At 42.2% G+C, this 17,271-nt stretch overlaps 1 protein-coding gene across 3 annotated transcripts in view; it reads left to right on the top strand.

The window, feature by feature from the left end:
* Positions 1–17,271, top strand: part of LOC138265203 (probable cation-transporting ATPase 13A4) — a 267,665-nt gene that overhangs the window by 189,039 nt on the left and 61,355 nt on the right. For all 3 annotated transcript variants that reach the window (XM_069212748.1, XM_069212749.1, XM_069212750.1), the window contains one exon: positions 10,179–10,258. In XM_069212748.1, the coding sequence (XP_069068849.1) occupies positions 10,179–10,258 (80 nt within the window). The remainder of the gene's footprint in view (positions 1–10,178; positions 10,259–17,271) is intronic.

Genomic DNA, 17,271 nt, shown 5'->3' on the forward strand with positions numbered 1-17,271 from the left:
AATTTAGTGCAGGTTGAAGCTGCTGGTATCAGGAAGGGCCTCAAAGACTTGAACATTACAATCACAAATGCAGAGAGCTAGATAAGTGACCTGAACAATGTCCACTCCTATCAATTGCTGAAGCCATAACCTTCCATAGCCTCCCTCAAATGTGACATCAAGGATCAAGAAGATCACAATAGAGGGAACAATCTCAGGATTTTAGGTCTTCCAGAGGGAGTTGAGGATACTGCACCATCGATGACTGCTAAGGATTTTTAACATGAACATGCTGATATTATTCCTACATTCAAGCCCAAGAACTCCTCTTCACCGAGGTAAGTCATCTTCAGACCTCTGCATCACCAACATTTAGAAATCATTCTTGCTCACATGAGAAAGGCTAAATTGATCTCATGGCGTCATGACAAAATATCCATCAAACAGGACTTTGCTAGTGACACAGGGCCATATTTACAAGCTTTTGGTGCAGGGCAGTGCCTCAAGCCTCCTTGCTGTGCTACCCTGCGTCAAAAAGGTCAGGAATGTGGTGTATCTACAAGATATGGCCCATTCCTATCCTCTGCCCCCGTGCTGGCACACAAATTGCTGCCTAGCACCAACCCAGCAACCCTTGCACCATGGTGGAAGGATTTCTGGTTGTAGGTTGATTATTTTTATGCAGGTAGGGAAACCTTCCTGCACGAAAACAAGCAGTAGAGGCATTTTCCTCTTTCTAAGTGTGCTGCAGAATGCACACATAGAATGAGGAAAGAACAGGGAGAAATAATGCTTTTTCTCTCCGTTGTATCACCCTTACGTCACCCCTGAGGTGGTGGAGGAATCTGACACATTCTCCGACTTTTAAATCTGGGAATGCATCAGGTTCCGTCAGATTCCATGGGTGTTGCTATTGGAGCTTCCACAGCAACACTCATAGAACACACCTTCCACGCAGTGTTATGCATGAACGGGGTCCACATTTACAAGGCAATGAAAAGCCATGCACGGTGGCTTTGCGAGGCCTGGCAAATATGGGTAGCCACACTGCACCACCGGAGCATAAACAAAATGACGCTCCGGTGGCGCAGTCTGCCGCTAGAGCACGGTAAATGAGGCCCTCAGTGTCTAGTGAAAAGAGTTTTGGACCCTCAGGTAGAATCATATAGAAAAATTAATCCAACAGTCCTTCATTGGCCCACATAAATGTAAAATTATTTTTAAAGGCAAAATAATGATCTAGCCCAAGCCTTCTGATCTTGTTACTTTTCTGGAAAACTCATATGAAATACAGACGGATGGAGAAACCACCTCTCTTGGAATGGCTCTGTTGCCCCCTACTTGAAGATTTTAATGTACACCGTGGGATCTGGACCATAGTGTCAATGGTCTTGTGCTCCTCCCATCATTTAAAGCTGGTCTTCTCTACCTTCCCACAAGGTGGTCTTTGTATCCCTATGTCATAGATAGTAGTGGATGTTCACTATGTTTTAATCACGTTTGTTCTTCCATGTTTCTCATACATGTCCAGCACTGTCAGGTAATTCATAGGACTCACTATATTGACATTACCATTGTACTCGCCTAACCTAGTGGTTCTTATCCTTTTGACTTTTCTGAACCCCCACTTTCTCATTGCTGGAGCCCGGGAACCCAGTGAATCATTATTGGAAACCAGGGACCTCCACTGAGTCGTTATTGGGAGGAGGGGATGCTGGTGAAACATTTTCAATGATTTGAACTGCAAAATAATACACAAGAAATATAGAAACACCATTCAACAAACAGTTACACAAATTATTAAATAGTTTTTAATTCACTAATATTAAAAAATCTAATTTTGGTGTTAATGGGAAGGCTGGAGCTTTTCTAAATTCAGTTGAAGTCACTTATAGAATTTTCTATATTCTGTTTGATGCAGCAGCTCCCAAAAATCACTCTGTGGATACTAAGTTAATATTTAGCCTTCAAGTTGAAATTCCTACACATACAGTTTTCATATTATGAATTTCATATTGTATTTCTTTATATCATTTTATAATCTCTTAATAATATTTAAGTTTCTAAATAGTTGCAGAAGGGGTCCCCAGACCACAGGCTAAGAACTACTGGTCTAACCAATTTGTAACCCTGTCTTCACTGTTATTTTAGCTGGTGTTCCTAATTGAAGCCCTAGTTCTGCCTTCTAGGATGATGATGTTTTCTCTTTGAGAATTATGGTTTATATTTTGACTATATTAGATTGCCCAGGTTGCTTTCAGACTGCACATACTCTACACGTAGTAGGTTCCCCTTGTGTGGATATCGGCACAGCTCCTTTGTTTATCACTTCATCTCTTCAGATTTCCCTCTTATCGTAGCAGAGATTTTAGTTGATGGCTCTGTGCTCTGGTTAGCATCAATTTTGCCCCCTCCCCTCTCTTCTAGGTGGCACCCAAGTGACTTGCTGTGCACATTTGATATACAACTTGGTACTTGTATCCTCAGCAAAGTGTGGTCCAAACATTTTCAAAACTCTGATACTTTCCTTTGCCAAAAGTTAAATATCCTTTCACTTGCCTAAAAACAAACACTTATTCCATTGTTAACCCAAACTAAAATTTTTACATCTCATCTTTTGTACTAATCCCTGATTAAACTAATCATATTGAAACTGATAGAAACTGGCACTTGCTGGTCATGCAAGGAGTCATCCGGGGACCTGGAATATATGTTTTTACTTGAAAATGCTGGGCCCCATATTGGGATAGCATTGACCAATGAACTCAATAAAGTGCTCACTACAAACATCAGTTTAGGACCAAGTCTGGCCTCAAAAAGGCTATTAAGGATGGGACCCCGGGGGCGATCCAACAAGCCAGATGTCTTTATAAAAAGACAATTGCGCAATCAAAGAAATCTTGGGAAGACTCTATTTGGCAGGAGCTGTTGGTTGCCACAAAAGCAAACAATAACACGCTCTTCTGAGAATTGTTGACTAAATGTGAGAAAGGGGGCAGGTCCAACTTAAGGAACCATATTCAACTTGAGAGTTGGGTGGAACACTTCTCCCTCCTCTATGAGGAAACTGCTATTCCAGGGGCTCTTGATAGTGACAACGTGGGATTAGATCCCCTCACTTTGCCAAATAATAACCTTGCTATTTCTTCCCCTGATGGGAGTCTATATGATCACAAGGGTCTTATTTGTTTCTCCCTAGAAGAAACTGCAGACGCCATTAACTCCTTGAAACCTGGTAAAGCCCCAGGACCAGATAAAATCCCAGGTGGCCTCTATAGATCTGAGCCATCTATATGGACCTGGTATATCACCTCTTTGTCAAATAAAATCACAGAAGGAGGACAGATTCCCGGGACGTGGACGGGTGCCAAAATTATCCCCATCTACAAAAAGGGAAACGCAAATCTCCCATCAACTATAGACCGATTAGCCTAATTGATAACCTGCAAAAAATCTTCGCCAAACAGCTCCTATGTAGACTATCGAGTTGGGTCATGGAACAGCAGATTCTTTCTCCGCTACAGGTGGGGTTCCGGCCCAGAATAAGTACGGTAGACCAGGCCTTTAGGTTGGATGTGCTACACTGGAAATATGTAGTCTTGGCAAAGCAAACCTTATATGTTGCCTTTGTTGATTTGCGATCTGCCTTTGATTTGGTCCCAAGAGAAAAGCTGTGGGAAGTGCTACACAAAATAGGGATACCAGCTAATATAACCCACCTATTGAAACGCATGCATGAAGACACATATGCGCAAGTGAGATGGGGCAACAAAGGTGAGTTGACCAACAAATTCCCCGTTAAAAGGGGTGTCCGTCAGGGTTGTGTGCTAGCACCACTCCTGTTCTCCTTATTCATTAACGAGGTTGTGCAAGAACTAAGGGCATGCCAGAATGATGCTCCTACTTTAATCAATCAGAAAATTCCTATTCTTCTTTTTGCGGATGACTCTCTACTCATCTCAAAAACCCCTATGGGTTTGTAAATTCTTGTGGACAAATGTAATCTATTTTGTCGGAATTCTGGTCTAGAGTTGAATTTGCAAAAAAACAAATTGACAGTGCTCCGCTCTGGTACTCGGAAGAAATGCACCATAAGGTTAGATGGTGTTATTTTGGATCAGGTTAGTTCCATCGACTATCTGGGTGTGAGGCTTACAGATTCACTCCATTGGGAGGAACAGGTTAGCAAGAGTGCTGAGCTCTTGCAACATCGGGCAGCATCCATACTGCGTCTCTATAGGAGTACGATGGCCAAAGCTGTATCTCCACCATTAAAGATCTATGTGGCCAAGGCGCAGGGCGCTGCTGCCCATGGTGCAGAGATGTGGGGCACCTCTGATGGTAGTAGGATAACCAAAATTGAGAACAGCTTTCCTAGGGCTCTATGTGCTTGTCCCATTAGCACCCCATTAATTCCCCTGTTTTTAGATCTAGGGCTAAAACGAATGGCCAACATAATTGTTCTACGTCCTCTTTTGAATTGGGTGAGGCTATGGATAGTCACTGAATTGGTCGTATACAAGTCCTCACTGCTAGAATTGTTAAAATGTTCTAACTCTACTTCCATCCCATGGATCAAACACGTATCTAATTGGCTTTTTCCATTGGGATTGAGAGACTTATGGGAGAACCCCCATCAACTTGAGAAGTCCCATGTCAAAGTGTTGAAGGGTGCTTACTGGTCTTATATACGGAACAATTACATTTCTCATAAACTCAATGGTCGTCTAACTAATCTTTTTATTGATTTTAAATGGTACCCAGAGTTTGAACCATACCTGGATATAATACCTGACTTATTAGGCAAAGGACTGTATGCCATATTCCGCTTTGGGACACTGCCATTGATGACCCTAACGAGCAGATGGGGATCCAATACCACTTCTGAAATTTGCCCTGTGTGTGACAAATCCCCAGAAACAGTAGAACATTTTATGTTTTTTTTGTTCTGCTTACCTAGTCCCAAGGTCTAAATGGATCCGTAAAATCTGCTGGGAATTGAAGATAAGGAAATGTGCCTTAGATTTGAGGATCTTAAAAAGTCACAATTTAAATGTGTTAATTTACGCAGTAAGCAAGTATCTAGATGCTGCATGGTGTATACGTAATCTTTATATAAACAATGATCTTAATTGTTTTTTTTAAAGTTTGGGTAACCAGGGATTTTATTCATTTTACTTATTTATTTATTTTTTAGTTTCTGGTTCATGGTAGATCTGTATTGTTTTTATTCATGATGATAGTTTATCTTTGTATTGTATTGCTTTGATGGTCTGTTGGCTGAATAAAGCTTATTATTATATTATTATTACATCACTTTAGACTTTACCTTTAGAATGGTAGGCCCATATGCAACCACTTCCCCTCCGGCCCTTTCAGACACTGATCTGGTTCTTTTGGATCTGCTAATAACCATCACACTTAAGATCATATTGCTGGAATGGAAGTAACGCAGCCCTGTGTCATTCCATCCATGGTGGGCATGGGTTACTTATCTTAGAATCACACACAAAGGTCTAACTAATGCACCAGGAGATCCTGGAACATCACGGACAATTGAGAGAACTCTTCATATACTCAATGCCATGAACATATTGATGCTTAAAGATCCCTCCCTCTCAAGCTGAAATGTAAATGCCCATTTTCTCTTTTTATCATTTCCTACAACGATGTTACCCTTTTTTATGTTCCCCCTCATCTCTTTTGTTTGATGGTATAATTTACTCTTTGAAAATCAACAAAATTCTTTGGAACAATTTTAAAAAAAATAACAAGCAAATCAAGGAAATTGCCCGAAAACTCCCCAACAGCTCTCCACAAATAATTGCTGCTAGGTACCATTCAAAAACTACTACTAAGGGTCTTGACTCCCCTGGATTGAAATGTATCACACAGCCCTGCATTTATCCCTGGTGGTCTATCTCTTCAACCCTGCCTCAGAAAAGCCAGACTTGGTGAGAATGCTCACTACAGGAAGAAGTGATGAGTCCTCAAGCAATCTACATACACCATTTAACAAACAACAGCAGACTCAACCTGGCAGTGACAGCATCATTAACTAGTATCTGGGCACAAGATCATTCAACAGGGAGGATTTCTAAATCAACAGGCGCCACTTTGGAACAACACAGGGATCCGTATAACTAATCAGACATTAAACTGGGCAATATGGAATCGAAAGGGATCCCACACATTACACAAGTATATGATAACCAATCAATCAACCAGTAATTTCTTAAGTGCGCTAATCACCCACGGGGTCTCACGGCCTGGTCAAACCCTTTGTGGATCTACAATTAGAGTTCCTACTACACCCATCACAATTTCTCCAACTACTTACAATTGCGACAATTGGATAACCTACCAGGAACATTGGGCACCTCCTGAATACACGTCTACTTGGAACCTAAGGGCGATTATTGGAAGCTGATTTTAGGCCTTTATTAAATGTTCATAGAAAAGTGGTTATCAAAATCTACAGTAGCCCACCTTCCTCAAAGATGGCAACCACATGCACAATTACATTTACTAATGTAGAATGATCCACCCTTCTATTTAATCATGACTTTGGATTGTGAGAAGTTAGATTGACATTTAGCAACTTCAAAACACTCCATGGCTGGCTTTGTTACCATTAATACTTCACAGAGATCAGCTGGTGCCAGATGCAATGTGCTGAAGTTCTCAGTGGGCAGAGGGTGTTATGGTGCATATATTATAGTATGGGCTGTACTTTCAGAGGTTTTGGACTGCAGTCTAGCAAAGACTGAAGGAAACTAGAGATTTGGAAATTGTAGCAGCACTGGAACCTGCTTTACTTTGCTGTGCACAAGGTATTTCTAAGTTGAAGAAATAGTGGAAAAGATTGCTGAACACTGCACTGGCAGGAACCAAAGTGTGTTTCCTGACTCACTGGATAGAGAGAGCAGCACCCAAAGTGGAGAATAGACTGAAGCAATGATGTTGGTGACTTTGTAAACTTTGGGAAAAAGTCACACATATTTGAAGCCCTTTCTGAGATCACTACAATGATACAGGGTTCCATATTACTCAGCACTTTCCTCCTGTTAAAAAGCCACATGTCTCTGGGGACTTCCTAGCTTTCCTCATTATTAGAGTCCGGTGTCCAGCTCAGTGGTTTATTGTGTTGCAGAAATCCCAGAAAGCACAATTTGACATGAAACAACTCAAAGATAAATAAATAAAACAATATATGAACTGTTGGACTACCTTCAAGCTTAGTCCACCATAAAAGATATTTTAAAATACAGGTTTGCCTTAATGCCTGGCAAATAACTGATCATCGGTTGCCCTAAAGTGTGAGTCAACTATACATGCATGTGGTGAGTGGTGACACTTCTCAAGGCATGTTTACCAGCGATATGTGTTGCCGCGGTATGGCCACAAACACACTTCATGGTGAGGGTCTGCGTATAGAGGGCAGGGCTGGCAGAAAGCTCCAGTGCCATGTTTGCGTTTCTCACCAGCCCCCATGCATTACAAGGGAGCAGGTATGCCTCTGCTGCACTGTTTTGTATTTGGCTCCCATAAGCCACAGAGGTAGTTTGAATCAGGTCCAGCAATTAAAGTAGTCACCTGTTGGCACAACTATGACAGGTGTGTGTCTCAGTGGGCAGGTACACTTCAGTGCTTCCCTTTCTGTCAATACCTCATCCTAGATGTGGGAAACGAAGTCTGAATGCCATTGCTGCCAGACCCCTGAAGGGGTGAATAACAGGCCTCCCCCAGTCCACCCGCGGCCCACCCACCAAACATAAGTGTTTTCAAATACTTTCTGCCGGCATGAAAGGAATACATTCAGCAATAATGTGAATCCTACTAATCCCCAATTTTCTTTGTTTCACAGAAACAAAGCCACAAAAGAGGGGATTTGCTTTATTGAAAAAAATGCCCATAATGCACAAAAGATTTTCTGCATGCTTGTCAGGGGCAGTCTTTGTTTTCCTGTTCAGAATTTCCATGCCTATCATGGCAGTTGTCAACAGCAACAAGCATTGGCATAGCCAATAGGGCTCGCATTTAGGACCTTATAAGTGTTTTTCTATACAGCGCATTATCCTGGGTGCCGTGCCACCAGGGATTGAAGAGCTATACAATTACTAAACACTGGGTCATGCAGTCTGAATCAGTAATACATACTTGCCTCATGAAACTTTTATGGACACCTTCCAAGGCTTTTCAATGCACAGACAGAGACAAGTTCCTTGATGCAAGTCAACAGCACTATAACATTCTGTGTGCGACTGCATCTCTACAATATTGAACAGCATATGAAAAAAGCAGTGTAGTACTCTCCAATGGCAGATACATCACACCTCTCCTCCCCCGGCCTCTATTCAGCAGGTGCCCTGTCAAAACACTGCTCGCACTATGTGTTTACTAAGCAAGCTCCCATCTGCACCTTCTGTCCCAGCCTTCTGGGTATAGGAGCAGTGGACACAGCAACAAACAACAAAATGCTCCCATTTGTCAGGTAGAAAGGAAATAATAAATAAACAGGGATGGTGTTGGCATCACCTAATATCCAATCATTTAAAAACAAAAAAATTAACCTGACCTTGTGTAATGTAACTGCCGCTTTTGTAAAGTGCTGCAATACCTTCGGGTCAGATGAGTTTGCACTCTATAAAAATGGCCCAAAAAATGAATCAGACCTTGTGTAATGTAACTAGCGGTCATGTAAAGTGAACCAACACCTTCAGGTTGCTTGAATTTACGTTATATAAACAAGTGTCAGAGAAAATGCAACATGAGTTGACCAAGCCTTGCTCAAGGTCAGGTAACCGAGGCTCGCTAAAGCAACAAGGGTTATGGGGGAAATCCTCACACTTTGAAGTCAGAGAAAAATAAAGAGGCACCCTCGAAAACAGCTTCTGAAGCGTTTATCAGGAGATAACAAGAATTACAGCCCTGATTTACAGAAATGGAAGTCTGAGCTCGGAGGGAAAGAAAATATTGATCGCTCGTGTGAGGTGCTCCTAAACAAAAGAAAAAGTAGTCCCTTTTACAATTGCGAAAATTGGACAAGTGGAAGCCTACAAGTAATGGGGTGCTGCTCTGTGGGAGTGAACAACTGATGAAAAGGAGGGGTAAATAGGAAAAATTAACCACTTGGAAGCAAGGATTTTTAAAAGACAAGAAAACAAAAAACAAATGAAAAGCAATGGGTGGGCGGTAACCCCACAAAATATATACAACATGTCTCAAAGAGAAAGCGCAAGCACTGTCTAGGCTTGACCTAAAAATCATGACTACCGAAGCTGAGCGGACTATGAAACACTTGAATCCAGCAGGCTGGACTTGAATGGGCCATGAGACTGTTGGAATCCAGGTGCCTGGATGTGAGTGGGGCATGAGACAGTCTGAAACCAGCTGTCTGGATGTGAGTGAACCATCAGATACTCAAATCCTGCTACCTGGATGTGAGTGGGCCTTGAGAGAGTCTGACTCCAGTAGCCTGGATGTGAGTGGACCATGAAACACTCGAATCCAGCTGCTTGGAGGTGAATGGCCCATGAGACACTGTAAAACCAGCTACAAGATGCGTTGAGCATGAGACAGTCTGAATCTATCTGTATGGAGGTGAGTGAGCCATTGGACAGTCTGAATTCAACTTCATGGATGTGAGTGGGCCATGTGACAGTCTGAATCCATCAGCCTGGATGTGATTGGACCATTAGACATTCTAAATCCAGCTGCCTGGAGGTGAGTGGACCATGAGACACTCTAAATCCAGCTGCTTGGCTGCAGGTGGGCAAAAAGGCACTCTAATCCAGCTGCCAGGAGATGGGTGGATCCTGCAACACTTTAAACATTCTGCAGCCTGGTGATGTATAGGCCTTGGGTAAAGGTTTCTGACAGCAAAGGCAGCTGAGACTCAGCCATAGGAGCATGTGGGTCCTCCTCTTGAAATTACGTAGTCTACCTGTGAGGTTGGTAGACTTGGCATCTGCTGGTTTTGGCAGCCATTTAATGATGCTCTAGCCGCCTTGCTTTTGGAGCAGTAAGACATCATAAAAAACAAGATATTACTCTGGTGCACATTGAAATGCTGCCACTGGTTCTCCATAGAGAATTCTTAAAACAGAAATCTTAGTCAGTGGTGAGGGACTCTTTTCACCAAATATGAATTTGAAAATGCCTTAATGGGTCTCACTCCTGCCCTTTCATCCTTGCAGCTGCTCCTGAATGGAACTGTGTTTGCACGCATGACCCCCTCCCAGAAGTCCAGCTTGATCGAGGAATTTCAGAAAATGGGGTAAGTTCTGTCTTTTTTTCTTTTGTGATTGTTTGACGAGAGAGAGTAAGAGGGAATTGATGAATCAGAAGGCGGGGTGGGGTCAGAGGCAATGAAAAACAACATTTTCAGCGAAATAGCATTGGTAGAAGATATTTGGGCCACATTTGCAAAAGCCGAGTGCCAAAATCAGACTTTAGTTCCTGAAGGGATGCCCCTCCTTTTGGAGGAAATGTCCAACTTTTATGGGATTCTCACATAACCCAAGGAGTGCTCTTGGAAACCTACACCAAACCTATCCATTTCAAAGATCACTTGTTAGCACATCACTGATGAATGATGATATGTAAATATGAAACGGTGTAACGTTTTTAAATCTTCACAAGGAAAACAATTTCCCTCATGGAGAAAGTTCCTCAACATGACACCCATGAAATACAGGGTTGAACCGCCTCATTTCTAGCTCGGGAAAACACATCCTCCAGCCTTTGAGAGGAGGTGTTTTGGACTGCATACATGGTGCAGTGAATCTAAAAAACCTCTCGCCTCTGTAGAATACTCACAAATCTGAACCTCCCGGTAACCTTGTATGAGGACCCCCTCAATGGTGGACATGTTTTCAGCAGTTATTTGCATTTTACTTAATTTTGCAGTCTCTAAGAATGTAAGGTATTTTCAGGATCTCGTGTTTCTGTATTTTTCGTGTAGCATACTACTCTTGCATGCTTCAAACTGTGTAACCTACAGGTGCTTCTGGTGGGCTACAGGTGAGGGCTCTGGACCTGAGGCTAAAGGCTGCACAAGTGTCTCACAGTGCTTTTCAGTGGGCTATAAAGGTGGAGAGACTACAATTTCATTCGATCCACGGCCTCTTTGCAGAGTACAAAGAGCAGTGAACATGTAGTCCTGTTGCAGTTGTAATTCTGTGCAAATGTGTGTGAAGGAGGTTCACAGGTGGCAAAATATTGACAAGGTGAAAGTAAAAGAAAATGCAGAGTTTACTGGTGAGTGGGTGTGATTAGGGGTGATGAAGTGCAGAAGTTACGAGAATGTGGATTCGGGAGAATGAAAAGAAGGTGCTAAAGGGAAAAGAGATGGTGTGTAAAATGTGCAGATGGAGGAGCTGAGGAGAAGAAAAGAGCAACATGTCTACATTAGCGTGAGGATAACGGGCACGACTGAGACTCTTTGGAGACAACTACCTCTTCCACAGGCCTCAGAAATATTTAGTTCAGAGTCTGACAGTTTCAGAATCGAAACAAGTTCACTACTAGTTATTTACAAAAACAATCATTGCTCTTACTCGTTTATCTTCAACAAGAAACAACCGTTGACAAAGCCAATAGTCCTGCCTCGTGTCAGGTGTATATCAGTTGCTGTTTTCTATATCTGATGCAATAACAGAAAGTTCAGAGAGGAACCAAAATACCAGGTGGCACAATATGGGAATCACAACAATTTAGTTTACATGTTTGTCACACCTTTAATTACATAGGTCACACCCTCTTTACAAACCCCAACTTTTTTCATCCCACTTAGACCCCTGATGCTGACACTTTATGAAGTGCCCCTGGTAACAGCCTCTCAGTCCGAAACAAGTCTTACATTGTCTCTGTCATCTCCATGCATTTGCTTGGCTAATCATTGGGACTAAATATCTGAGTGTATTTTCATTGTCATGCAATATACACATTGACTTTTGTATGAATCCAATCCAAGTTCCAAAGAAACCAGAACTACCGACTTTGGAACTAGGGAACCAGGTTTGAGTCATGGTGTCTGCTCAACACCCGGTGTCTCTGGACAAAACACTTAAAGTTTGTGTGCCTAAAACAAACGTTTAATATAATCCTGTGCTCATATAAGGTGCTCTAACGCCCTTGGATCAAATTCACACTATATGACATTGTGAAAAATAAACAACCATATAAAAATGCAGACTGTTTCTCAGTGACCAACTAAAAACTGAAAGTATTAGTCTTGGCCAGGCATCCAAGAAGATGCTATGTAGGGGTTGGAGATGCTGGGAGGTGTCATGCCGGGGCCTGGCAGAAATTCAGGTCTAACTGGAGGGTCCATACTGGAACTCCTAAATCTCTGTCAAACTCTCCTTTTCCTTTCAACTTGGGTATAGTGAAGATAGGGCTTCAAACGCAAGCCGTCACGTGACCCGGAACCAGTGGGTGTGTCTACGCTCTGCCGCCTTAGGTGATTTGTGAAAGCAAAGAGATGTTAATGTTTCTTAGTTAAAAGAAAATAACATTTGTATAGTTATGTGATTTACATATTTTTGTCATTTAACTCCTGTGAAGACAGTATGGTTTGGTTGGCAATACATTTCTTGCAATAATGGTAAAAAAGCTTGGATGTAGATAAACAGGTGGACCTACTGTGTTGAAAATGTTTGGTTAATTTAGATTTTTATTAGAGTATCTTATGCCATAAACATAGTGCGATAGGCCAGTGGATCACTCTACAAACATAAGGGAGTGCACGCCCACACATGCATGGTTACAGAAGCAGTGGGTGTTGAAGGGCAAAGGCTTGTAAATGACCCTGTATAGAAGAAGAGTGGTGTGGGCCGTATAGAAGAAAAGTGACATCACTTACTGGGTAACAGAAAGATGGTAAGGAGGACTTTAGTCCCTTTTTGCCATATGTTTCGGAGGAACTGCTTCTTAGGCCCAGGAGGGCGCTCGTCACCCCGCAGACTCCGAAGGACAGCCTGCGTGGATGAGCGTCATTCCTGAGGTCTTTGGCTGTCAAGACTTGCAGCTAAGGGCTACATTGTTTCCTTCTGAGGTTTTGATTACATTTACAAGCCGGTCTGGGTTAATGCCTAGGCGGCCTCGGTAATTACTCATCGATTTTGTAATGGGTTTGGGCTTAAAGCAGGAGATAGTTTAGCAGGTCTGGTGCTATGCACGTTATCAAATTTTCTTTATTTTTTATTTATAAACTCATTTAGACCTCAACTTTGGGACAAAACAGCATTAGCAATAATCTATACAGTTAAAAGTGAAAAGCATTTCTTTGGTTGGTGATGAAACGTGTTACTGTTAGTTTTACAATCTTCTTTTAGATTCAAAATGTTGTAGAGGATGGTGTGAGCTGCAGTTAATGAGTATAATTTCAGTCCTAATTGTGGACCCTGGGGCTGTAACAATGCTTTGAGGTGAATGTGCATTTCACAGGCATGTTGTGAAAGTTAAATGTCCTGTTCTCTATGTTCCACTCCCAGGAGCACCATGTACACTTCAGCAGCAGGAGCGGGAGCATAGACCCCTGTGGGACACCGTTGGTGACAAAGAGTGGGGAAGCAGGATAAGTCCATATGAACTGACTTCTTCCTGTCTAAGGGATAAAAAGTAAAGCATTTTCTGAACCGTACCTGCAGTGCCCATTCGTGAGGGAGGAGCCTGTAACAGTGCTGTCTTGTGTCATCATCAAGTGCCGCAGATTATTGTGGCTTGCAGTACATGGCCACCATCGCCAGTGTCATGGAGTGTAATGACATGGTTGATGCTGTTTCACTGATGCTTCGTGACTGGATTCTGTGTTATTAGGGATTGAGTCAGTAGTGTAAATAGAGGTGGAACTGTTTCTGGCTGGTGACAGCTGGTTCCATTCACTAAAAGGACTATGGTTATGGGTAGTAGTCAGAAGGCTTAGAGGGATCAAAGTAAAGCTTTTTGAGAAAGTATTCATGGAGACAGAGTGATACTTGTAAGGAGGGACAAACTCATAAGGTCAAGGTGGAAGGGATTCAGGTGGATGGGATTAGATGATTAAGGAGCTGATCATGATTTCACAGTAAGTAATTCCCTTCAGGAAGCTTACTATATTGAATAATGATTGCAGTGTTAAGGGCTGGGAATGGTGCCATAAGTTAGCGGGCTTGGTTGAATAAATATTTTTTCAGTGGTGTGAATGTCATGCCAAATGTAGTTATTTTCTTAATAGAATATTTTCCCAATAAGGAAATACAGAGTATTTTTTAAAGTTTGACAGTCTTACCTCTTGTTTCACAGAACTTGAATCACAACAGTGATGTTCTTATACGTAAACTGGCACATTCACACGTTCTTGCTGTTGGGTTCCTAAAGTTTTCAAAAAGTTCTTCTAACTCATTTGGATACTAACTAGCCTAGACAAAAGTCTAGGATTGGATCACAACTTCCCCACTAGGTCAATATGTTTGATCCCAGGTTCATAATTTGTTTTTACTGTGTGCGTCATGGTCATAACATTTGCACAGAAACTATTCAGCTTTCACTGTGCCTCATACGCCAGGACCTAATAATCAGACAGTGGTAACTAGGTGTCTGACTGTCCCTAGTTTAGGAGTTTGTCTCTTTCAGCCTTGCAGTGATCATTCAAGCTCCAAAACTGGGAAATTGGTGAGCAGATATTAAAGCTGAAAATGTTACATCTGACTCAGCAGACCAGGATTGATCAGGGTCTTGGACAGCTGCAGAGACCCCCGGGCTCACTTCATGTGCTCCAAACTCTTCCAAGCACATCCTCATAAACCCACAAGGTGGGAGAGCAAGGAAGCAACCATGCTTCTCCTCCAGGAGGCAGTGGTGCAATGGGCTCGCATGGTTGGACCTTTATTTGGAGGTTTAAGTCCCCATATTATAACTTGATTGTAATATAAAAATAGCATTTCTTTGCTGCAAAACTCCAAATGGTCGGGTCCTAAAAATGCACTTAACTGGAGAGTTCAAGGAGCATAATGTTGACGTCATAACAGAAGACTCTCCTCAACACTTTAAAAGGTTGAGGGTCATGCAATTCGGCATGTGTGGGGAGGGCTCTAAGCTTGACTTCGCATTTCTGGCCCTGGGATTTCCTTTAACACATCAATGCATTCTAGGAATTGTAATATTGGTTCAGTTTAATTGAATCAATTTTAATAACACATCATGAAGCCAGGTTTTCGTATAAGGAATGGACACCACTAGAAGCATATTGCATACGCATGGAATCCTTTGGTATCCTTCAACATTTTGTGGCCATACCAGGTGCTTCTTTAGTCAAACCCGCAAATAAACATTATTTTGCAATGCTTAGGGCCTCCCTTAGTTAAAGCTATGAAATATGAAGTGCTTTAGTACTAGATTTTCATTTATCAATCCGGTGCATTTTGCGAACAGCGGCCCTGTTTCACTTCTAGTCACATGAGTGGACTAACCCACCTGATAACAATGATTTGTGAAAGAGAAACGCATGATGGAAGCATGGGCTGGGGCAATGCTTGGAGCATCGGCTGCAGCATTGATTTGAGTATGGGCTGGAGCATGGACTGGATCATGGACTCAAGTATGAACTGTAGCATGGGCTCTAGTATAGACTGAGTATGGGCTGGAGCATGGGCTTGACCATGGACTGGATCAGGGACTAGAGCATGGGCTGGAGCATGGGCTGGAACACTGGCTGGATTGTGGACTGGAGCATGGGCTGGATCAGGGACTGGAGCATGGGCTGAAGCATGGTCTAGAGCATTGACATATTGGTCATGTGGATTCATCTGGTAGCCTCACACTCAAACCATTGAGGGTTAATCTCAGATTGGAAGCACCTAATCGTAAAGCAACCAGTTCTTTAAATGTCCTTGCCTTTAATACCACCAGAATAACACAGCTCTAAGGAACAAGACACAGAGGTCGGCCTGCCTCACCCCACTATCCAGAGACTAAAACATTTTCATGCCTACTTTTACTTCATGCTTGTTGTTGGAAATTGCCCTTTCTGCAGAGTTATCCACTGACTTTTTACCTTCCTCCTCTCCTTTCTACTGAATTTATTTTCATTGGCTGTAGGCCTCTGTGCACTTTACCACTACTGAACAGGACAAAAGTGCAAGTGCTCCCTGCTTAAAGCAGGGTAACATTGGCTTATCCGCAATTGCCACATTTAGTTTACTTATAAGTCCCTAGTACTGTGGCAGGACCTATGCTCAGGGCTGTTATATTAAATGCTGATAGTGGGCTTTCAGCACTGATTGTGCCATCCCCTTAAGACACCCTTCAACATGTCTGAGACCTGCCATTGCAGAGTCTGTGTGTGTAGTTTTAAACTACCAGGTCGACCTGGCAACTTAACCCTCTTGCCAGGGCCAATTTGTCCTTATTAATGCACATAAGTCACCATTAAAGTAAGCCCTAGACAGCCCAAGGGTATGGTGCAGTGAATTGAAATAGTAGGCATGTACGTTTACGTTTTAAATGTTCTAGTAGTGAAAAAGTCATCAATTTGTTTTTCACTACTACAAAGCCTATTTCTCCCATTGGATAACATTAGGATTGCCCTATTACATTTTGTAAGTGTAGTTTCCAATTGAGAAGAGATGGAACTCTAAAGTTTTTTGTCTTGGGAATGACGATTTAAAATCACAATTTATGGATGGTGAAGTCGGATGTTAAATTGTAATTTTCAAAATGCCACTTTTAGAAAGTTGACTTTTTCTTACTTTAGCCATTTGGTGCCTTCTGCCTGTCTCTGAATACACATCTGGGATTTGATATAGCTGGACTTTGCGCCTTCACTCTAGACAGCCACATATAAAGGGAGCATAGGTGTGACCGATTGGCCATTCACTTCCTGATGGGCCATCATGAGCAGGAAGGGAGGAAGGAGCTGACATTTACACCTGAAATGGGCTGTGTCATGAACTCACACAAAGGGCTGGATAACCCCCTGTAGTGAGTCTGGAGCCAAAGCAGCGTATCCCCAAACCCTACGATTACACCGAAGTGATGACATAAGGAAATTAACCTGCCCAAATATTGAATCCAGAATCCAGAATTTTTTCTAAACATACCCAACTTCAAAACTTAATGCTAGCTCATATTCTAGATTAAAAATGTGGAAGGGTGGTTTTAAAATTTGAAAGTGGTAGAACACCCATGGGGATAGGCTCTGTAGTTAAAAGCATTAGACATAATTTACATACTCTGAGCCCAACAGTCTTTTAAGAAGATCCCAAAACAGACAGTATTCCTAACAATCTTGTAGTTTTAATCCATGTA

This window comes from Pleurodeles waltl, chromosome 11 (assembly GCF_031143425.1).
Source record: "Pleurodeles waltl isolate 20211129_DDA chromosome 11, aPleWal1.hap1.20221129, whole genome shotgun sequence".
Classification (NCBI taxonomy): Eukaryota; Metazoa; Chordata; class Amphibia; order Caudata; family Salamandridae; genus Pleurodeles; species Pleurodeles waltl.